We start from the raw sequence: 22,935 nt of genomic DNA on the forward strand, positions 1-22,935 counted from the left end.
AAAGGGAGGATGTCTACAACTGGTGATTACACAGAAACCCTCTACACATGAAATCAATCATATATTAAATGCTCTTGAGAATTAAAGCACGTTGAATCTCAAAATATAATCTGAAAATGTACTTACACTATGTGTACTCTCTATTTGAGTAGTTCTACTGTATAGAGGTTACTTACAGAGGTGTCAGAGAGGAGTTCAGTGGTTTAGAGCACCTTCTGATGTTTCAGAGGACTTGAGTTTGGTTTTCCAGTACCCACAATTGCCTGTAACTTCAGCCCAAAAGGATTTGACATTTTTGTACTTCCATAGACACCTTAACACACATGGTGCTTACACACACACACACACACACACACACACACACACACACACAGAGGGGGGAGGGAGAGAAAGGGGGAAAGAGAGAGAGAGAGAGAGAGAGAGAGAGAGAGAGAGAGGAACCAACCAAAACACTGCACATCAATAAAAATAACATGAATATTTAAAACAAAAGAACATAACTTTTAAGATCAGCCTTAATGAGAAGTGCCATTTTACTGGAGGTTCTATTTTCTAACATCTTTAATCGTACCCTACCCCTACCTTCCTCTTTACTGCTAATATCTCTAAAAGCAGGCTTTTTTTTTTTTTCAAACAAATGTGCTATCTTTTCCCTCTTGATGGTATCCTTACTCTTTCGTTTAAACTTATTTCCTTGTTCTTTTATAGGAAGGCCTCATAATAGTATCTTTCCTGAAAGCAAGTGTAAAGGGAATATTTAGGGTGTATTACTTCAGATTATGTGTATATGATCTGTACTACATTAGAAAAAAATGGCTCCTGTCTTTGATGTCAAGGGTGATAAAAACTATGGAATCAGTAAGTAGAAGTTTTTATTTGTGAACCTTGTGCAATGGCATTAAGTTAATATCTATGGCCATACAACGACCCTGGAAACTAATGTGGCTCTTCCACCATCCTGTAAACCAATTTCTTCCACACCTTGTATCTTAGTTACTTTTCCTTTTTTTTTGATTTTTTTTGTTGGATATTTTATTTACATTTCAGATGTTATCCCCTTTACCCATTTCCCCACCACCACCCAGAAACCCCCTATTCCATCCCCCTTCTTCCTGCTTCTACGAGGATGTATCCCCACCCACCCACCCACCCATTCACTCCTCCCCACCCTCAAATTTCCCCACACCGGGGCATCCACCACGCTGAAGGCGCCAGATCTCGTCTTAGTTACTTTTCTATTGCATAAAGAGACACCATGACCCAAGAAACTTAGAGAAGAAAGTATTTCCTGGGGGCTGACAGTTTCAGAGGGTGAGTCTGTAACCATCATGGTACAGAGCATGGCAGCAGACAGGCAGGCAGGCAAACACTGAAGCAGTAGCTGAGCATACTTACCTGCATGTACAAGGCAGAGGGAACACTGCATGTTCAAGGCAGAGGCATAGCCTTTTAAACCTTAAAGTCCACCCCTGATGAGACACCTCCTCATACAAGGGCAGACCTCCTCCTTAAACAGTTCCACCAACTGGGGACCAAGCATTGAAATATATGAGCCTTTGGAGGTATTCTCATTCAAACCACCACTCCTACTAAGTCAAATAATCAAGATGACACCAGAAGGGTAAAGAAAAGCAGTTGGCTGACTCAGCCAGAAATGGAGAACAATCCTACTAATGCTGATAGTGCATCTGGTGGAAGTAGTTCACATTGATCATGGCTCATAGCCACAAGGATGGGTCATGAGCCAGTGGTAGACTGGACATAATGACTCTAGAAAATGAAGAGGACACCTATCCTTCTGCCCACCCCATCAGCCTTCTTCTCTTTTCTTACTTTTTGTCTTTTTGGATTTTTAACCAAGAGTTTAAACATCACCATTGTTTTGGTAGTAGCCACTAGAGCTTGCTGGGCTTACCAATAGGTACAGAAATAAAGATAATGAATCTTCTTCTTTCTGCATACATGAATAACTTTGATTGACTACTGATAGTCCTAGTCTTATACAGGCCCTACTAGAGTCAACTGCAAATAAGGTCATTCTAAGTTCATGCTACAACTTGTCATACAAAAGAAATAGCATTTTGAATTCTGTCTTAATAAGGACTTCTGTTGCTGTGAAAAAAAAAAAAAAACACCATGATCAAAAAGCAAGTTGGGGAGGAAAGGGTTTATACTTCCAAATCACTTTTCATCCTCAAAGGAAGTCAGGACAAGAACTCAAATAAGGGAGAAACCTGAAGGTAGGAGCTAATTAAGAGGCCAGGGAGGGATGCTGTTTACTCAAATGCTCCCCATGGCTTGCTCAACTTGCTTTCTTATGGAACCTAGGATCACCAGCCCAGGGGTGGCTCCTCCTATGATAGGTTGGGCCTTGAATTTCTATCACTAATTAAGAAAATTCTCTTCAGGCTTGCTTATAGCCCAGTCTCATGAAGATATTTTCACAATTGGGGTTCCCTCCTGTCCTATGACTCTAGCTTACATCAAGTTGACATAAAATTAGCCAGCACGGATCCATTCTCCTTATAATCAGCCCTTATATTGATTCTGTACCATTTTGCACAATGTTGCTGGAATCTTGGAGTGGGAGTATTAATATCCTGTTGTAGGATGAGGACTTCACAGTCACTTATCCTCAGAACTGTAGGCAGCCATAAACCTCTGTATTCCCTGTCATTTCCTGCCGAGAGAAGCTTTTCTGATCAAGGTTTAAAGTAGCATTTGTCTATGGGTATAGACATAAAATTTTAGAAAGTAGTTTGACACTATGTCAAATTAGCAAAAGAAATCACAGGTTTGACAACACTTACCATACCAATCATCCATTTACCAACCTGTGGGAATAGGCCTCAAGTGCATTCAGAGAACTTTTACCCCTATACCACAATGTCACTATTGCACTGCTGTGGAAATCTTGTCCAGTGGGTTAAAGTTAACGCTGAACCTTTCAGGGTTCACAGTTACATAAGACTATGGATAATTTTACTTTATGTCCTACTACCAAGAGGAGTGGTGGTGTCAGAAGTAGGTTTCCCCATTCTTTTTTTTTCTGGTGGTCAGCCTTGTTGGTTTGGATGAGAAATATTTCTCATAGTTTTTGGCATTTGAATACTTGGTTCCCATTTGATGGCACTGATTGGGAGGTGGGGGGTTAGGAGGTGTGGCTTTTCTGGAGGAGGTATATTACTGGTGGTCAGCTTAGGGGCTTTAAGGTTTTGCCCTACTCTTAGATTGCTTTCTCTGTTTCCTGCTCGCTGTTCAGGATATGACTCCTCAGCTTCTGCTCCAGCTGCAATGCTGTACCATAATAGTCTCTTAATCTGAAACTGTAAGTCCAAATAAGCTTTTTTTTTTTTTTACTATTAATTGGCTTGCTCATGATGCTTTATCAGAGTAATAGGAGAGTAACTAATATATCAACTTAAAGTGACACTAATAACCTATATTGCTGGGAGTGGTGGAGGCTTCTTGAGCTTTCTCGACCAAAAACTCATAGTAAGGCATCCCACTCTCGACTGGGATTTTCTTTCTTCTTTCTTTTTTCTTTCTGTTTTTCGTTTTTTTTCTTTCTTTTTTTTTTTTTTGTTGTTGTTTTTCGAGACAGAGTTTCTCTGTGTAGCCCTGACTGTCCTAGAACTCACTCTGTAGACCAGGCTGGCCTCGAACTCAGAAATCTGCCTGCCTCTGCCTCTGCCTCCCAAGTGCTGGGATTAAAGGTGTGCCCCACTATTGCCCAGCTCTTCTTCCTTTCTTTTAAATGAATTTTTTTCATGGAATTTATTTTGGTCACAATTTTTCTGTTCCAAACCACTCTCAGATCCTCCCAACTCTACGCCTTTGTTCTCTCTTTCCTTACCTATCTCTCTCTTGCTCTCAAAAAATAACAAAAACAAAACAACAACTACAAAAAACAAATTAAGACAAAAACTAACCAACAAAATAACAAAAAAAATCCAAAACCCTCCAAACCCCAACCCCAAACCAAAAACAAGCAAGCAAACAAATAGAGCAAACCAAAACAGAAAAAAAAAATCAAAGAAAAAGCACAAGAAACATGCACACACAAACCAAACCTACAAAACCACAAAATCAGAAACCACAATATATAAGAAAAACTAATAAGATCAAAAAAATTTCCAAAAATGCAATATGAGAGAAAAAAACTACAAAAATACAATTGAATTTGTTTTGAGTTAACCATGTACTGCTGAGCATCAGGCCTACCTTAAGTTGTTTAATATATGCACTGAAACACCAGTGGAGAAAACTAATTTTCGTTTGTAAGTGGATATGAACTGGAGATAGCTTCTCTGTTAGGGATGGAAGCTTGTGTTCATCTCTCTTCTCAACTCTGAGATTTTTGATTATGTTGGTCTCTGGAGTTGTTGGCATTATCCACTTGTTTATATAAGGTATCTCCATTCAAACTCTTTGACGATTTATTTTTATGTGTATGAGTGTTTTGTTTGAATGCCTGTATATACACCATGCTCATGCAATGCCCACAGAGGCCTGATGAGCTTATCAAATCCCTTGGAATTGGTGTTATTGAATGCTGTGAACCACCAAGTGGGTCTTGGGAATTGAAACTGGGTCCTTTGCAAGAGAAGCAATTGCTTCTTAACTGCCAAGCCATTCCTCAGCCATATTCTTAAAAAAAATACTGCGTGTATGTGCATGTGCATTTGTGTATGCACACGCATGTGTATATATATATCCATGTGTGTGTGTGTTTATGTGTGTGTGTGAGATCTGCAGTAATCCATTCTCTCCTTCCACCACTTGGGCTCTGGGGACTACATTCATCTGTCAGACTTGGGGGCAAGTACCTTTGGTTGTTGAGATGTCTCACCTCACTCATAAACTTTTTGCATTAAAAAAGCTATTTTTTAAAAAATTATGTAATAGAATAATAGGTTTCTGCATGTGTCCTTACATCATCATTAACCCTCCTCATCCTATTATGTCCCCTTCCATTCGCATTTCACGTGAGTTCTACTATCTATCCACCATTAGAACTCTGCTCTAACCCTTAGTACCCCTTTATATTTTTCTAGTCTCTATAGACATTCTAAGTTAAATCAAAATTAAATTCAAAGGTATGTTACATATATAATAAAGAACACATGGTATTTGGCTTTCTACGCCTAGATTACCTCACTTAGACTAGTTTTTTCCCCAATTCTGTCCACTTTCCTACAAATTTCACTTTTCTTTGGTGCTAAATGGAATTATATCTCTCACATTTTCATTTAATTTTTTTTTACTTCATTATCAACTTTATTATTTCATTACTTACTTTATTATTTATTTCATTGCCTGAATTATAAGTTGAAGGGCATCTACTTTGGTTCCATCTCTAGCTACTGTGAAGAGGGCAGCAATGAACACAAATGTATAAGTATCTTTATTGTTAGGTGTTTGGGCATATGTGCAAACATATGTATAATATAGCTGAGTCATATGCAGATTTAATTTTGATTTTGAGAAAATTCCACACCTATAGTGTATAAGTATATAACTGTACTAGTGTATAAGGTTCTCCCTTTCCTCACATTAAAAAAATGCAGCTTTGCATAAGCATAATTTAAAACTCTAAATACTACTACTACTGACTTACTTTCTAGCAAAGGTAGAGTTTGTCTGGTTGGATAAAAGAAATTTATTTTTTTAAAAATGTACATTTTCTCCACTATCTTTATCTGGAACAACTTAAAACTTTTATTTAAAATGTTAAAAAAAATGAAATTCCTTTTTAAGTAATTGTCAAAGTTACCAACAACAGCCATCATAAATGAAGTGTTTGGGCTAGTTTTTTTTCTTATCAGTTGCAAAATATATTTTTGTATAATAGAACATGATATGTATGCACAAACAGCAATAAAAGTTGATACTAATGTGCACATGGGATTATATTGGTTATATAGTTGCTTCAAATCCTGATGCCCACTGATTGTTTTTCTAGATCTCCAGTCCTGATGATGGTTTTGAAGGTAAATCACTTTATGAAAGCTGGCTGGAAAAAGACCCTTCACCTGAAAATAAAGAATGTCCTAGGTAAATTAATGTAGGCAGCTTTTCTACCCTGGGGTAAAATAAGGATTCCCCTTTCCCCTTGCTTCTCTAAACATGCAATTCTCAGATGGCTCATTAATAATTTAAATATATTTAATAAAGCTGTCCAGTCAGCTGCTGTTTTGCTTACTAATCATTTCAGATACATTTGAAATTGTTATTTTGGTTTTGTTTTGCTTTTTTCAAAACAGGATTTCTCTATGTAACAGAGGCCTGGGTGCCCTGGGCCTTGAATTCATAGAGATCTGCCTGCTTCTGCCTCTCAAGTACTGGGATTAAAGTTTTGTGTCACTGTACCCATCTGGCTTCAGACATGTTCTTTTGATGTACAGTGTACATCAAATAAATATAGTAACACAAATAAATATAGTTTTTGGACATTTTCAATTAAACTGATGATGTGGGGGCTTGAGACATGGCTCAGCAATTGAGAATGCTTGCTGCCCTACTAGAAGACCCAAGTTCAGTTCCCAGCACCCAGGGGATCCAACGGCCTCTTCTGGCTTCTGTGGGCATCTGAACATCATGGTACATAGATACAGACATACACATATGAGTATAAAAATAAGACGAATCATATGCTGATTTTGCTATATACTAGTTATTATCTGGCATTTATGTAACTTTAATTTCAGATGTGCAGTAGACACTTTAAGTAATAGTATAACTTTGTGTGATAATAATGTAAAAATTAAATATATTGTTTTAATTAAATATATGGTTTGGATATGCATATGCGTGTGTGTATGTGTGTGTGTGTGTGTGTGTGTGTATGTGCACGTGGTGTCTTTATGTGTATGTTGGTGGCTGGAAATTTTTCTCCATTGATTTCCAACCTTAATTTTTCCTTTTATAAAAAGATTTTATTGTTTTTATTATATGTGTATATGTGATCTGTGTGGGTATATGCACGTGCCCTTGGAGGTCAAATGAGTTGGATAAACTAAAACAGGAATTTACATCCAGTTTTGAGCCACCTGATGTGATTCCTGAGAACTGAACTCACGTCCTCTGGACGATCTGTATGTGTTCTTACTCACTCAGCCACCTCTCCAGCCTCTCCACCTTATTCATTTTCACTCTTTCATGGTAGGTCATTCATTGATCATTCATTCATAGAGCACCCAGCAAAACTGTCTGGTTGTCTCTGCCCCCGACCCACAACGCTGGGGTTTGAGATGTGAGTGGCTCAGACTGGCTTTTATGTGATCGTAATCCAAGGTCCTCACGCTGGCATAGCAAGGTCCTCACGCTGGCATAGTAAGCACTTTGCCCACTGAGTCATCTCTCTAGACCCCTGCATTCTTATTTTATATTTAATAAAGGAACATTATCAATAATCAACTATTTGTGTGCTTTTCTGTAATCAGTTTAGATTTTTATTTATTTTTACCTTTTGTCATTCATGCTGTAGTAACTTTTTGAATTTATTATAAATTTATCCATTTTTATTACAGTATGACTTCTAAAACTAGAATTGGAAATTCCTAAGATTAGTGAGAAGTGGTAGTAGTTTATGACTTCATTCTGTTTTCTAAAGTCTTCTTTAAAATATTATTTTACTTTTTTATTTTTAATTATATATACTTTTAAATTATATTTTACTATTTTTTGAGACTATAATTACTCCATTTTCCCCTTTCCTTTCTTTCATCCAACCTTTCCCATGTACTCTTTCAAATCCACGGTCTCTTTTTCTTTAATTGATGTTACATATATATCTGTCTGTAGATGTGCACAAATTCAGTGTGTATACTCCTAAATGTATGGATACAACTTAGTCTGTGCAATGTTAGTTGTTTATGATTTCCGGGCTGACAATTTGGTTCTGAATAACCAGTTGGTGTGCTGTTTCTTAGGAGAAGACTATTCCTTGTGCTCTCATCATTTCTTAGTTGTCTGGAGGTTTTTGCTTGTTAATCCTCTGACTCTTTTCTCCTTCCCATATTAGCATATCTATAGGTGTTTTCCTTGTTTAGGCAGCCATGTTGGTGAGACTTCCTGGGAATAGATTTTCTGATCTTAAAACCTTCCTATCAGTTTCAGTGTATAACCAGATACACTGAAACTAATAGAAGAGAAGGTGGGGAAGAGCCTCGAATACTTGGGCACAGGGGAAAAGTTCATGAACAGAACTCCAATGGCATATGCTCTAAGATCAAGAATTGACAAATGGGACTTCATAAAATTGCAAAGTTTCTGTAAGGCAAAGGACACTGTCAATAAGACAAAACAACAACCAACAAATTGGGAAAAGATCTTTATCAATCCTTCATCTGATAGAGGGCTAATATCCAATATATACAAAGAACTCAAGAAATTAGACTCCAGGCAACCAAATTACTCTATTAAAAAATGGGGTATAGAGCTTAACAAAGAATTTTCAACGGAAGAAACTCGAATGGCCGAGAAGCACCTAAAGAAATGTTCAGCATCCTTAGTCGTCAGAAAAATGCAAATCAAAACAACCCTGAGATTCCATCTCACACCAGTCAGAATGGCTAAGATTAAAAACTCAGGTGATAGTAGATGCTGGCGAGGGTGTGGAGAAAGAGGAACACTCCTCCATTGTTGGTGGGACTGCAAGATGGTGCAACCACTTTGGAAATCAGTCTGGCGATTCCTCAGAAAATTGGACATAGCATTACCTGAGGATCCAGCTATACCACTCCTAGGCATATACCCAGAAGATGCTTGAACATATAACAAGGACATATGCTCAACTATGTTCATAGCAGCCTTGTTTATAATAGCCAGGAGCTGGAAAAAACCCAGATGTCCTTCAACTGAGGAATCAATTCAAAAAATGTGGTATATTTACACAATGGAGCATTACTCAGCTATTAAAAACAATGAATTCGAGAGGTTCCTAGGTAAATGGATGGAACTAGAAATTATCATCCTGAGTGAGGTAAGCCAATCACAAAAGAACACACATGGTATTCACTCACTGATTATTGGATATTAGCACAGAACCTTGAAATGTCCAAGATGCAACTCACAGGCCACATGAAGCCCATAAAGAAGGAAGACCAAGTGGGGGTGATTCGGTCCTTCTTAGAAGGAGCAACAAAATACTCAAGGGAGCAAATATGGAGTCAAAGTGAGGGACAGAAACTGAAGGAGGGGCCGTCTCAAGACCACTCCACCTGAGTATCTATCCCATGTGCAATCACCAAAGGTAGATGCTGATGTGGAAGTCAGGAAGTGTATGCTGATAAGAGCCTGATATGGATATCTCCTCAGAGGTCTTCAAGAGTCTGACATACTCAGAGGCAGATGCTCACAACTAGCCATTGAACTGATCATGGGGTTCTCAATAGAGGAGTTAGAGTGAAGACTAAAGGAGAGCTGAAAGGATTTGCAGCACCATGAGGAGAGCCACAATACCAACCAACCACAGCTCCCAGGGTCTAAACCACCAGCCTGGGAGCACTTAGGGAGGGATCAGTTGAATATGTAAGAGTGGCGGGCCCTGCTGGGCATAGGTGGAAGAAGAGAACCTTGACCTCATGAAGGCTGGATGCCCCAGGGGGTGGGAATTTTGAGGGTGTGGAGGTGGGATTTGGAGGTAGATAGAGGTTACATCCACAGAGAAGAAGGAGGAGGGGTGAGGGGATTGGGGGTTCCTGGGTGGGTGGGGGACGGGGTAAGGTGACAACATAGGAAATGTAAATAAAACATCCAATAAAAATTAAAAAAAAAAAAACCTTCCTATTGCCTTTTCCACAATGATCCTTGAGCCTTAGGTTCAGAGGTTGTATTGTTAATATATTAGTTTGGACGGGGCTCCCCTGTTTATCATGTATAGTTTTCTGTACTGTATCCTGTCACATTCCTGAAACTGTGTAAAATTCCTACAAGTTTTCTGGTCGAATTATAGGGATCTCTAGATATCATATTATCTCATCTTCTAAAAGGGATACTTTGACTTTGTTCCTATTGTGTACCCTTAATTCCCGTCTCGTCCATTATAATGCCAGCTCAAACTTCTAACACAATATTGAAAAGAAGTAGGGACAGCAGATATTCCTGGGATTGCTTCAAATTTTTCTCCATTTAGAATGATGTTGGTTGTGGGATTCTCATATATATCTCTTATTATTTGAGATTTGTTCTCTCCAGTCCCACTCACTCTGAGTTTTATCATCAAGGCATGTTGGATTTTGGCAAAGAAACCATGCTGGGTTTTCTGTATCTATTGAAATGATCATATGATTTTTATTTTTTATGTAAATTCCTTTGCCTTATAACATATTTTAACTTTGTATGTTGAACCATCTCTGCATCTCAGAGACAGAGCCAACTTGGTCATAATGGATAACATTTTTGATGCATATTTGAACTTGTTTAACACACATTTTATCAACTCTTACGTCATCAGGGAGTATTGGCTTTTCTGTTACATCCTTATTTGATTTGGGTATTAGAGTGATACTGGCTTCATGGAAGAAGTTTGGGAACACTTTTTCTGGTTTGATTTTATAGAATAGTTAAGATCTTCTTTGACATTCTTACAGAATTTTGTTGTGAATCCATTTTGCCAAGGACTTCTTATAGTTGGTGGTCTTTTTTATACCTATTTCAAAATCCTTATTTGTTATGGTCTCTTTAACTTATCCATCTCTTACTGGCATAATTTTGGTGATTTAGATGAATACAGAAATGTATCCATTTCTTTTAGGTTTTCCAAATTACTGGAGTATAAGCTATTAAATTTTTCCCATGTAATATTCTGATTTTTTGATGTCTGTTTTAATGTAGCACTGTTCATTTCTGATTTCTGTTAATTTAGTTCTGTTTTTTTTTCTTTTTTGGGGGAGGGGGAGTTAATAGGGCCAAGAGTCTGTTGATCTTGTTTATCTTCTCAAACGGTCAGCTCGTCAATTTCACCAATTATTTCCTCTTTCTTCCTTTCTCTCTCTCTCTCTCTCTCTCCCTCCATCCCTCCTTCCTTTTCTTTCTTTCTTGTTCTTTCTTTCCTCCCTTCCTTCCTTCCTTCCTTTTTCCCTTCCTTCCTTCCTTCCTTCCTTCCTTCCTTCCTTCCTTCCTTCCTTCCTTCCTTCCTTCCTTCTCTTACCTCATTACTTTCTGTTCTGGTTTTATTTCTTGCTGCTGACTTGTTTGCTTTTTTCCAAATTATTGGGCATCATTAAATGACTTATTTGTATACTTTCATACATTTGTGTGGAGGTCAGAGAACAACTTGTCTTTGTTTCCCTCCTTCTATTATATGGGTCCCAAGATCAAACTCAGACTTATTGTCAAGCGTCATTATCCTCTAAGCCATCTTGCTGGTCTCTAAATCAGTCTTATAAAACTTTAAATGTGTTTGTTCCATTGTAAAAGTTTCATATGCTTATTTAGCAGAAAATAATAGATTCTTTTTTTAAACAGCTTGAGGTGGACTATGAAAATGGCTCATTAAGTGGTTTGAACCTTTCTGTTCATTAAAAATATTAGGTTGCAGTGTTTCACAGTACTGCTAAACTCTGGTCATATTCAGTGTAGCTTGTCCCATTAATATTCTAGTAAATGATAGAATATCTTCAAGATTGCTTAGCTTTTACTTATCCCTATAATAATTTGCTATGAAAATTATAAGCTACTCTTAAAACAGAACTCATTTTCCCATTTGTTTGATTGGTATTATTATTTTATGAACATACAGTTACTTATCCATATTTTATACCTAGAATCAATAAGCTGGGATCTGGGAGTGATTTTGAGGCTTACTTTCAAAGACTTGGAATTGCTTCAGGCAGAGCTCGCTACACTAAGAACAAGGTAAGCCATTTAATCTTTTCTAATATGCAGTACATGTGTTCACTCTTCATTATTTTAACAAGATATCTGAAATAATCATCTCATAAAACATTGTTTGTGTTCATGGTTTCAATGGTCTCAGTCTATAGTGTTTGTCCTAGTACTTGTGGGAGTGTGGTGAGTCAGCACATCATGGTGGGCAGATATAGTGAGGAAAGCTGCTTACCTTAGAGCAGACAGAAAGCCAAGAGAGATTAGAAGGGGCTGGATTAGCACTTACTCTTCAAGGGCATTTCCCCAATACCCCTTTCTGAGGACACTTCATTTTAACTATGAAATAGTGGGTTTCATTATGACATTTTCATACACACACACACACACACACACACACACACACACACACATCTATATCTATATATATGGAACTGTAATGATGCTTTTCTCCCCTTGTACTTCCTTCACCCCCTCATAATCCTCCTGTCCTCCATCTACTTTCATGCTTTTTGCTTTACATTTAGATGTCTGTATATAGAGAAAACATTCTATACTTATTATTCTCTGTATGGTTTATTTTGTTTAACATGATGATCTCAAGCTCCACCCATTTTCCTTTAAATAAACCTTTAAAGAGTTTCACACTGGGAATACTTGAACTCACAAGTTTCTTTTGGAGGGTATGAGCTGTGCAGATATTTCATATGTAAATCATAGCAACATTTTACTAATATGAACTGTAATTGAGCCGGGCAGTGGTGGTGCACGCCTTTAATCCCAGCACTTGGGAGGCAGAGGCAGGCAGATTTCTGAGTTCAAGAGTTCGAGGCTAGCCTGGTCTACAGAGTTTTTTCTCGGACCCGGAGAAACACAAAAACCCCCCTAAAAAAAAAACAAAAAAAAAAAAAAAAAAAAAAAACCCTGTAATTGAATTGTATGGCATCAGGCAATAGGTGGATGCAGGTCCAAGAATTCCAGGCATACAGATAGCCTTCTTGCTCCTGCTCCCATGTAGATGCACTACGAAGGGGTGTGGACTGTTCTGTGAATGCAATACTACTAAAGTTTTCTAGTGAAATGATAATTCATGTAGAAATGCCAGATTTGTAGCTGGTCATACATGCTAACCATTTATACCCTTTTCTCCAAACAGAATTTGTTGGAAAAATCTTATTTTGTTCTCGGGATATAGCTCAATTGGTAGAGTGCTTGTCTAGGATGCATGAAGCCCTGGGTTCCATTCCCTAAAATGAAATAAATATGTTAGGGCATCCCTGAATTCTAAGTACTTGGATTGAAACCAATGTCGAACAGAAATTCAACATCATCCTTGGTCACATAGGGCTAGACTCTAACTTAAAAATAAGTAAATAAAAGCTTATATTGCAGTCTAATTATGTAGATCTTATATTTTTTTTAAGATTTATTTACTTATTTTATGAAATAAAATATATAAAGTACAGTGTATCTATCTTCAGACATACCAGAAGAGGGCATCAGAGCCACCATGTGGTTGCTGGGAACTGAACTCAGGACCTCTAGAAGAGCAGTCAGTGTGCTTTACTGCTGAGCTATCTCTCCAGGCCTTATGTTTATGTTGCTGTTGTTGTTTTACTTTATTTTGTTTTTTCCCTCTTAGAGGAAATGTTTTGTTTGAGGAACATGCTATCCTGGAGTTTTGTGTTTATCAGTTGCCCTTCCATATATTCCCACTGTTGCCTTCTAAAATGTTATCAAGAGCTAACAGCATTGACTGAACAATATTTGGTTAGAAAAAGAATGAATTACCTTTGAGCTTCATAAACACTAAGTTACCCATTACTTTTTATACCCTTGATCAGTTCATAATTTTGATTGTTCTAGTTTGAATACATATTTATTTATTAAGACAAAAAGGTTGAATGATGGTTACATATATTATAAATTAAAGACAGAAATGTAAAATTATAAATCAGTGAGCATTTTGACTCTGTTTAGATTTTAAATTTGTTAAATTGGTGAAATCAGTGCCGTCATATATATTTTTAAATCATTTCTATGATTAAAATATTATAAACTAAACATTTAATTCTTGTTTATTTCTCAATTTTTCCTCCATTTTAGAAAACAGATAAATACAGTAGCTATCCTGTATACCATACCATCTATGAGACGTTTGAATTAGTACAGAACTTTTATGACCCCACATTTAAAAAGCACCTTTCTGTGGCTCAGTTACGAGGAGCATTGGTTTATGAGCTTGCAGACTCTGTAGTCATTCCTTTCAACATTCCAGACTATGCAAAAGCCTTGAAAAACTATGCAGAAAGTATCTTCAACTTATCCAAGAAACATGATCAGCAACTGAGAAACTATGGAGTGTCATTTGGTAAGATGTTTTTATAATTTTAATGTAGACCCTTTTTAGCTCCTATCATGGTCAGTGCATTCTAGAAGGGATCCATGGTAACTTACTATTTTTGACAAAAATCTTAAATAAATACTGACTTAGGGATCTGAATTAATATGAAATGTCTATGGTGAATCCATTACTCATTAAATAGTGCTACAAACATTAAGTCATGTAAATATTTTCCTATGTTATTGCTTTTATTATCCCCTACATAATAAAATTATAATCATAAGTCTTATTATTGCCAAATATATTTATCAATATTTGCATCTATCAAGGTGTTTTGCTTAGATATAGTCAGTATTTCCTTTCACAACTGGCTATCAATAACGTGTTTTTTAGAAAGTAGGGATGAAACACAGCACAGTTCTGTGGCATTAAACATGGGATTTGGAAGGAGTTGGATTGACTCAAATATTCAGATATTCTCTCTTTCATTTATTATCTGTGATATTTAGAATGTCTTAACTTCCTTTCTTCCTTTTTCCTTTCTTTTCTTTCTCTTTCTTTCTTTCTTTCTTTCTTTCTTTCTTTCTCTTTCTTTCTTTCTTTCTTTCCCCCTTTCTTTCTTTTCTTTCTTATTCTTTCTCCTACTCTTTTTCTGTTTTCTGACTTTTTTCTCTTTTTTTGTGTTTTCCCTTTTTAAATTGGATATTTTATTTATTTAGATTTCAGATGTCATTTCCTACCCCCATTTCCTCTCCCTAGAAATCCCCTATCCCATCCCCCCTCCTCCTTTTCATGTTTTTATACCATTTTAATTCCATGCAAGTATTAAGGTCAGTTCTAGGCTGAGGAACTAGCAGTGCAATAGATGCAAATAGTTAAGGCAAAAGCAAAATGATAAACACAAATAGTAAAGAACAAGCAAGGCTAGAACAAAGAAGTAATTTTAGGCAGGAATCTAAATCTTACGCTAGAACAAAGAAGTAATTTCAGACAAGTAGACTAGATCAATGAAGTAGGCTTCAGACATGAAAATAACTTTGGTCTAGGACAAGGAAGTTGGCTCAGATATTTTGGTCATCCTGATAAGCCTTCAGAAACAGTGATCATTCTCATGGCTATCTGTCATTTCTACTGTCCTTCCTCACACCTGATCTTGACAACCCCCCCATTCCCCTCTCCATGGTCTCCCACCCAGTTTTGTCCTTCAATCTGCCTCTTATGACTATTTTACTACCCCCTCTAAGTGAGATTCAAGCTACCACACCTGGGCCTTCCTTCTTTAGCTTTTTTGGGTCTGTGCCATGTATTATGGGTATCCTGTATTTTATGGCTAATATCCATTTAAAAGTGAGTACATACCATGATGGCTTTCAGTTTTAACATCCACATCTTTACTGCTGAATATCCATCAAATGGCATATATCTCACAGAATTTGTCTCTTGCTGTGCCCTGCTCTCTTCACAATTGAAATTGTCCATTCATGTCAAGAATGTTTGAATAAAGAATGTTTCTGCTCAATGAATGAAAACATACTCTATACTTGTAGTTCTTTATCTTCCACTAAACTATACACCGTGCTCTATACAACTGTTAGTACCCTAAAAATTTTCTCTCTGATACTCAGTGTCACTGAACCCCACTGACATATTTCAGTTTTCATCTTGGCTTTTGTATTATACTTGAAATTTAAAATTTTCTTCTACATACACTTCCTTTGCTTCCATCATATCCATTACTATATTAGTTGAACATGTTTTAAACAAAGCTTGTAAACGTTGAGGACTAAAAGACTTTTTGAGAACACTGAATGTATTTATATTGAAGGTTCCTCCTCCTAGACAGATGATACAGTAGTCCTATGACCCGACCTACAGGGACTTTATCTACAAAACAGATACAAATGTGGGCAGTAGTAAATCAATCATGTATGCCAAAGTCCTACTTAGAATTAATGAAACATGCATGATAGGCTGCTGTAATTAAGAATCTAATTACATTTCTTCAACATAATATTTTTGATTATTTTGCCCCCTTCCACCCAAAAAAAGAAAAAAAAAAGCCCTATATATTCACTGAAGCATGGTCAAACTCTCAGTGGCCAGCCCTTTAAAGAAAACTGAGCCCTTTAGAAACTTTAGATATCTTAGAAAAGTATGACCAGATCAAAGCTGATGTTTTTGTGCCTAGTTCACAAAGTCACCCTGTGAGCAAGATTTTAAGCATACAGTATTATTTGAAAATACAAATTGGTATGTTTTAATCTTGTAATAATTGCAGAGATAATACTTTATCCCTATCTCCAGTGGCTAAGATAATTGTTCCAATAAATATATTCAATGAATGAATGCTGGGGTTTAGGTAAATAATTGAGGAATTTTTTTTCCCTATACTTCTGAAAGAATTCTCTTAAGAACCAATTTAGGGGAGGTCTGGAGAGTAGTTAAGAGCCCTTTCCAATCTATCAGTAGGAAAGGACTTCCTACCTGAAGAGTCATGTGGGGTGTAGCTTAAGTACCTGCAACTTCACCTCCAAGAGATCTTGCATTTTCTTGTCATTTTCATGGGCACCTAGATTTTCATATGCACACACATGCACATGCAGACACGCACACACACTAAAAAAAAACAAACTCCACAATTGGACTACTTTTAAAATTCCCATCTTTCCTCTCCTCCCCCACACCCAATACTTTTCATGAATTTACAGGAAAGGTCACAGAAATACTGCTTTCCCTGCTTGTTCTCTCCTAATACGGAGAGGGCAGGAATGTGTACATCTAAAATGTGAACTACTAACTTTTTCCTTTTATTTTTTCTATTAAAGATCCCTTATTTTCTGCTGTGAAAAACTTTTCAGAGGCTGCTTCAGACTTTCACAGAAGACTTACACAAGTTGATCTTAATAAGTAAGTTCCAGATGAAGTACCCTACTGAAAAAGGGATGGACTATCTTCCCAAACATATGTGTAGAACTCCTCCAAGTCATTGCTGCTTAAGCCATGGTCTGCACCATTCCAGCATCACACAACTGCTAGCGTGTTAGGAAGCAGGACATACTTAAGAGTTGCCTTTATAATTTAACTTGTTTGAGTTTCATATATAATTTCCAACTACTCATCTAACTCTTATGTTTTCCCCTTCCCTCACTTCATTCTCAAGTTCATGGCCTGTTTTTCCATGGCTAGGGCCCTCAGTTATATTTTTTAATAATGCTGTAGACAACTGCATTACCACTTAAGTTGAATTTGGGATGAGAGTCACATTTGGTTATTCATAACTCTATGAGGTCAGGTGCTTTTGAATGTATTTCTGTACAATCCTTCTCAGTATTCCTATATACTCATCAACCATTTCCTTTTGTATAGTTCTTTTTTTATGAAATTTTTTTGTTATTCCCATGTTTACGTAGAAAATAATTTTAAAATTATATTAAAATGTTATACAATTAATAGAAATTATATCAAAATATAGGTATTTTTTCCAGACTCAATCAGAAAGTCTTGTCAGTCATTTGAGGAGGCTTTCCTCTCCCTTGGATTACAGGAGAGCTCAGACATGTAGTTCAGCTACCCAGAAAGCAGGATACAGACTGTGAATTTGAAAGGACCTCCCTTAGTTACCACACAAAGCTGCCTCTGCCTTTCTAATGTCCAGACCTTGATTTTTTTTGTTGTTACTTTTATTTATTCTTAATTTTTCCCTTATCTTTACTCTTTTTCTTTATTCAGCCCAGACATGGTGAGGTTGTGTGACTCATAAAAAATAACTTGGTAGTTTTGTGTCTTTCTGGAAGGTCTGGTTATCGTACAGAGGAATAACGGTTATCTTTGACTTCACCCCTCTGTGACCTTGAAAAGCAAAACAAATCACTTTTCAGTATCATTCTATGGTTAGTATAAATGCTAGTGAGATGGCCTTGCTGTTATATGTCGCTTGTTCTATAACACAGAACATTAATTTTGTTAATGGTTTACTATTTTATCTATCTTCCCATGCCTTATGTTTATTTTAGTTTAATTGTGGTGGCTTATTAGAAAAGGGTTTAATGATGTGTTTCTTATTCTCCAAGTCCTATTGCAGTAAGAATTATGAATGACCAGCAGATGCTTCTTGAAAGAGCATTCATAGATCCTCTTGGTTTACCTGGGAGGCAGTTCTACCGGTAAGAAAAAGATGGGTGAGTTACAGAGGGCACCAAACACCTCACTATAATCAAAAAAGCATATGAAAGATGATTACAACATATTAAATACACAACATACTCAATATACTAAATGTAATATAAATGCTAAATGTAATATGGGTAAGAATATGTATCAAGTAATGGTATAATATGTAGTATCAGAGCAATATATCTTTTTTTTTTCTTTTTTTTTATTGGATATTTTATTTACATTTCATATGTTATCCCCTTACCCCATCCCCCATCCACCCGGGAACCCCCATCCCCTTACCCCTCCTCCTTCTTCTCCGTGGATGTAACCCCCTCCTACCCTCCCCACTCCCACTTCCCCACCCTCAAAATTCCCACCCTCTGGGGGGTTCAGCCTTCATGAGGTCAAGGATCTCATCTTCCACCTGTGCCCAGCAGGGCCCTCCACTCTTACATATACAGCTGAAGCCATGAATCCCTCCATAAGTGCTCCCAGGCTGGTGGTTAGGACCCTGGGAACTGTGGTTGGTTGGTATTGTTGCAGAGCAATATATCTTATATCAATTAGTTCTTCAGTATGTGCCCGTCATAGCAAAGAAAGAACCTGAACAAAATATTCAAGCCACAGACTTCTAAAGGGCTGTTAGAGCTTCCAGGTAAGTAAATATTCAGTCAGTTTCATATTTAGTGATGGAAAGCTTACTGCTTCATAAAGAAGCCCATTCTATTGTATTTAAAGACAAAGGTACTAGAAAATTTCCATCATAAAGATCTCAAATCTTTATCCTGTAATGTTCTCATCTGACCTGATCTTTCTTCCTAAATAAAATTTAGCTTTTATTCCATATGATTTAAGTTGTTAAGATAGTTGTCATGTTCCTGGAATGAAAGTTTAGTTTTGTTCTTGGTTATCATTATTATTATTATTATTAGTACTATTTTGTATTTATGTCATATTTTCTTTTAGTATTCTGGCTTTCAGTCTCCAAAGTCTATTTTCTCAAGGTCCTTTAAAGAATAGTTCCTGGTGGTTGGAGAGATTGCTTAGTGATTAAGAACACTCATTTACTGACTCTTCTTCCAGAGGTAGGTTCTGAGTTCAACTCTCAGCAATCACATGATGGCTTCCATTTGTAATGGGATCCGATGCCATCTTCTGGTGTGTCTGAAGTAAGCGACAGTGTACTCATTTACATAAAATAAATAAATCTTTAAAAAAGGAGCACCTGTTGCTCTTGTAGAGGGCTCAGACTTAGTTCTCAGCACCCACATGGTGGCTCACAAGCATGTGAAACTTCATCTACTCTGCAGGCACCAGGCATGCATGAGGAACAGACACATACAATGATGCAAAACATTCATACACATAACAATGTAAATAAATAAACCTAAACAATACTTTAAATGGTTCCCTGATGGAAATTAAGAAGGTTCTAGAATTTAATTTAAGTCAGAGAAATCTGTGTTTCTGTTCATGCAGGTTTAGGATTACGTCTGTTTCACTGCTCTTTGATGCGAGCATGTGACTTCTAGGATTTGCCGTCTGAAGTAAGATAATGAATGCTACTTTACAAAGCTAGCATCACTTTTCTAAATGTTAGCTAATGGTTAGTGCTAACATTCAAATGATATAAACAGAGCTTTGCAAGCTCAAATCTTCCGGTCTGACCTGAGAAACGGAGATTTCAGTTGTTCACCTCTGAGGCCAGTAGAATTAAGACATTTGAAGGTTAAGCTCAAAAGGGATGGAATGTGAGCTGCATTTATAAATGTTTATTCATAGTTATAAATAGGAACTATCGGTTATGAGTATATATGTATGTGTACATATATAAAAAGAAATATCTACAATTTTAGCCCTTTCGTAGAAGTTGCTAGTCTATTAATCCCTTTAGAACTAATCTGTACACAGAAAATGTCCTTTTAAAAATGCTCGGACTCTGAAGCCTGTAGTCGAGCGACAGTTCTACTTCATCTGCTCACTCAACTGCTTATCTGCTCATTTCTATTTCAGGGAAACTCAACATTGGGTGATGTGTTAACACACTTATATAATGTGTATGTATATCTGAATAAATGTGCACATTATACAAGTTTCATTTAACTATATATATTTATTAACAGGTAACTGCTTACTATATTCATATATTTGTCTGTAAATATAGACATTTACACACACACACACACACACAGATCTTCAAGTACAGAAATATTTATATTTACACAAACGGAGCCATATTCTTTTTCTCAGAAGCCCAACTAATGATATCAGCATAGATGATTTTAGAACTTTAATCCCCTATATAGTCCTTCACTGCTAGGCTTCGATTTACAGTTTTGATGACTTATTGTTGAGATTTGTTAGATGAGCTTCTCTCAACCAGTATGAAATACACTTCCTGCTGGGCAGTGGTAGCGCACGCCTTTAATCCCAGCACTTGGGAGGCAGAGACAGGTGGATTTTTGAGTTCGAGGCCAGCCTGGTCTACAGAGTGAGTTCCAGGACAGCCAGGACTACACAGAGAAACTCTGTCTCGAAAAACAAAACAAAACAAAACAAAATTCCTTAAGATGTCCTTGTGTTCAATTTGAACATTTATAATTATTAATATCTTTATAATCATGCCCTGGCATTTCAGTGCCAAAAAAGCAACACATTTTAAAATTTAATGAGAATATATCAAAATGTCTTCCAAAACATTACCACGTATTTTTAAAATATATTTCGTTTAATTGAATATTTAGATACGTGAATATTGAAGTGGTTCATATTGCTTTATCAGTCTACAGCAGTGTTCTAGAATAAAGCTACTATAGTAAAGATTTTGTTGGATGACTGTATGACATATTGCACTTATACTTTGCCCAACAACTTCTTAGATAAATGTAGCTCTGACATTTACTCTTCATTTGTTTTAAAACAAGCAATTTTGTTTGTTCGTTTAGGCACATCATCTTTGCTCCAAGCAGCCACAACAAATATGCCGGAGAATCATTCCCTGGGATTTATGATGCCATGTTTGATATTGAAAATAAGGCAGACCCTCACTCGGCCTGGGCAGAAGTGAAGAAACACATTTCTATTGCAGCTTTCACAATTCAAGCAGCAGCAGGGACACTGACAGATGTGTTATAGGAAGGTTTCTGTCAAGTAGCTTCATCACTATAAAAGTATTGCTTAGTGTCTGAGAGTGAAACTGTTGGAGAGTGGGTCTTGGCCAAATGGATTCCCTGCTAAAGGTGCTGAGAATCTGAAGAAAAAAAAAGCGCCTTTTTCTTTTACAATTTACGAAGCCAGACAATCCTAAAACTGTGATTGTCATGACATGTTTTGTCCTTCTACCTTATTTATCTGTAAAGAGGGTTTTTTAACTCTTATATGCATATCCAGTAAAAGTAAAACAGGAAGCAAACCCAAAGCTCATAGGCAGATGATTGGACTCACTGTGGTATATATATATATATACATGCATGCATTCTCATATCAAGTAAGCTTGGTTCTTTACTTCACCAAATAATTGAAAATAAAGTTATTTAATTTACTCTGTTAGCATCAAGAAGCAACAAAGGAGAGAGTCTGAACAGAATATAAGAGCTGAAAGATTGAAATGAGTGTTGTGAAATGGTCATCTGAACATTATCGTTGTACACATAAACTGTACAACTGTGTGATATACACAAGATCAAGCAAAAGATTCCAAAACAGACAGAAGATGGACTCATGAGGGCCCACCTGCAAATGAATAAGTATTGGTGGTTAATGGCGAGGGGAGAGGAAGCTAGTTTTTCAGGCCTATAGTCACTGGTAAGTTGTTCAGCTTTCAGTAACCAGGAGCACTACCACGAACATGTAAGCAAATCTAATTTAATTCAGTGAATTAAAAAAAAAAAAAGCTATGAAAGTAGTAGAAAGTATTCGGGAAGAGTTTTTGAAGGGAATGGGAAAGTGGTAAGAAAAAGGACTTGGGGGGTGAATATGCTTAAAATATATTATGCACATGGAGGAATTTATAAATAAAAAAATAACCTTAGAAGAGCACACTAACTAAAATAGTAAGAACAGCTAAATTTGAGCACAAGAAGAAATGATCTCACTATTCTCCCATCCTGGCTACCAAGACAGTCTGATTTAATGAGGGGAGTGTTAGACAAACACAAAGCTTGCTGAACCCCATACTATGAGCATGAGACAGGGCAGAAAGATGAGGACAAGGCAACATGGAGAAGGGAGCCCCTCATGTCAGTCTGGTTGAACCTGTAATATTTCATGGGTTTCACAAAACTATAATAAACTTTGTTTGCAGTTAAACCTATGTGGGACTGGCTCTAGATGTGGTCTCACGAGAATCTCTAGCGTGGGTGAGGACAGGGTGTTAACAGCCACTGTCTCTGTCTGCGAGTGCGAGTGGTCTGGAGGGATGGACTGTAGACAGGGAGAGTCTGTTGTTGTCTCTGTCGCCTCTAATCCTGTCTCTGTGGTGCAGAGGGGAAGTGTTATAGCTCTTTGAAGTGTCTGGTGAGGCACCAGTTGGCCAGCAAAGAGGGGAGGGACCATGACAGAAGCTCTCAGACAATGGGATGAATCTTGTACTCACTTTATTTTTG

At 37.0% G+C, this 22,935-nt stretch overlaps 1 protein-coding gene across 1 annotated transcript in view; it reads left to right on the forward strand.

Moving 5' to 3' along the window:
- Naalad2 (N-acetylated alpha-linked acidic dipeptidase 2) overlaps nucleotides 1-21,873 on the forward strand; it is a 59,893-nt gene extending 38,020 nt beyond the window's left edge. The window contains exons 14-19 of the mRNA XM_028763355.1: nucleotides 5,966-6,057; nucleotides 11,772-11,862; nucleotides 13,939-14,203; nucleotides 17,002-17,083; nucleotides 18,247-18,339; nucleotides 21,277-21,873. Of these exons, the coding sequence (XP_028619188.1) occupies nucleotides 5,966-6,057; nucleotides 11,772-11,862; nucleotides 13,939-14,203; nucleotides 17,002-17,083; nucleotides 18,247-18,339; nucleotides 21,277-21,466 (813 nt within the window). The 3' untranslated portion in view covers nucleotides 21,467-21,873. The remainder of the gene's footprint in view (nucleotides 1-5,965; nucleotides 6,058-11,771; nucleotides 11,863-13,938; nucleotides 14,204-17,001; nucleotides 17,084-18,246; nucleotides 18,340-21,276) is intronic.
- Nucleotides 21,874-22,935: the final 1,062 nt, after the last annotated feature.

Source organism: Grammomys surdaster, unplaced genomic scaffold (assembly GCF_004785775.1).
Source record: "Grammomys surdaster isolate TR1022 unplaced genomic scaffold, NIH_TR_1.0 138, whole genome shotgun sequence".
Taxonomy (NCBI): domain Eukaryota; kingdom Metazoa; phylum Chordata; class Mammalia; order Rodentia; family Muridae; genus Grammomys; species Grammomys surdaster.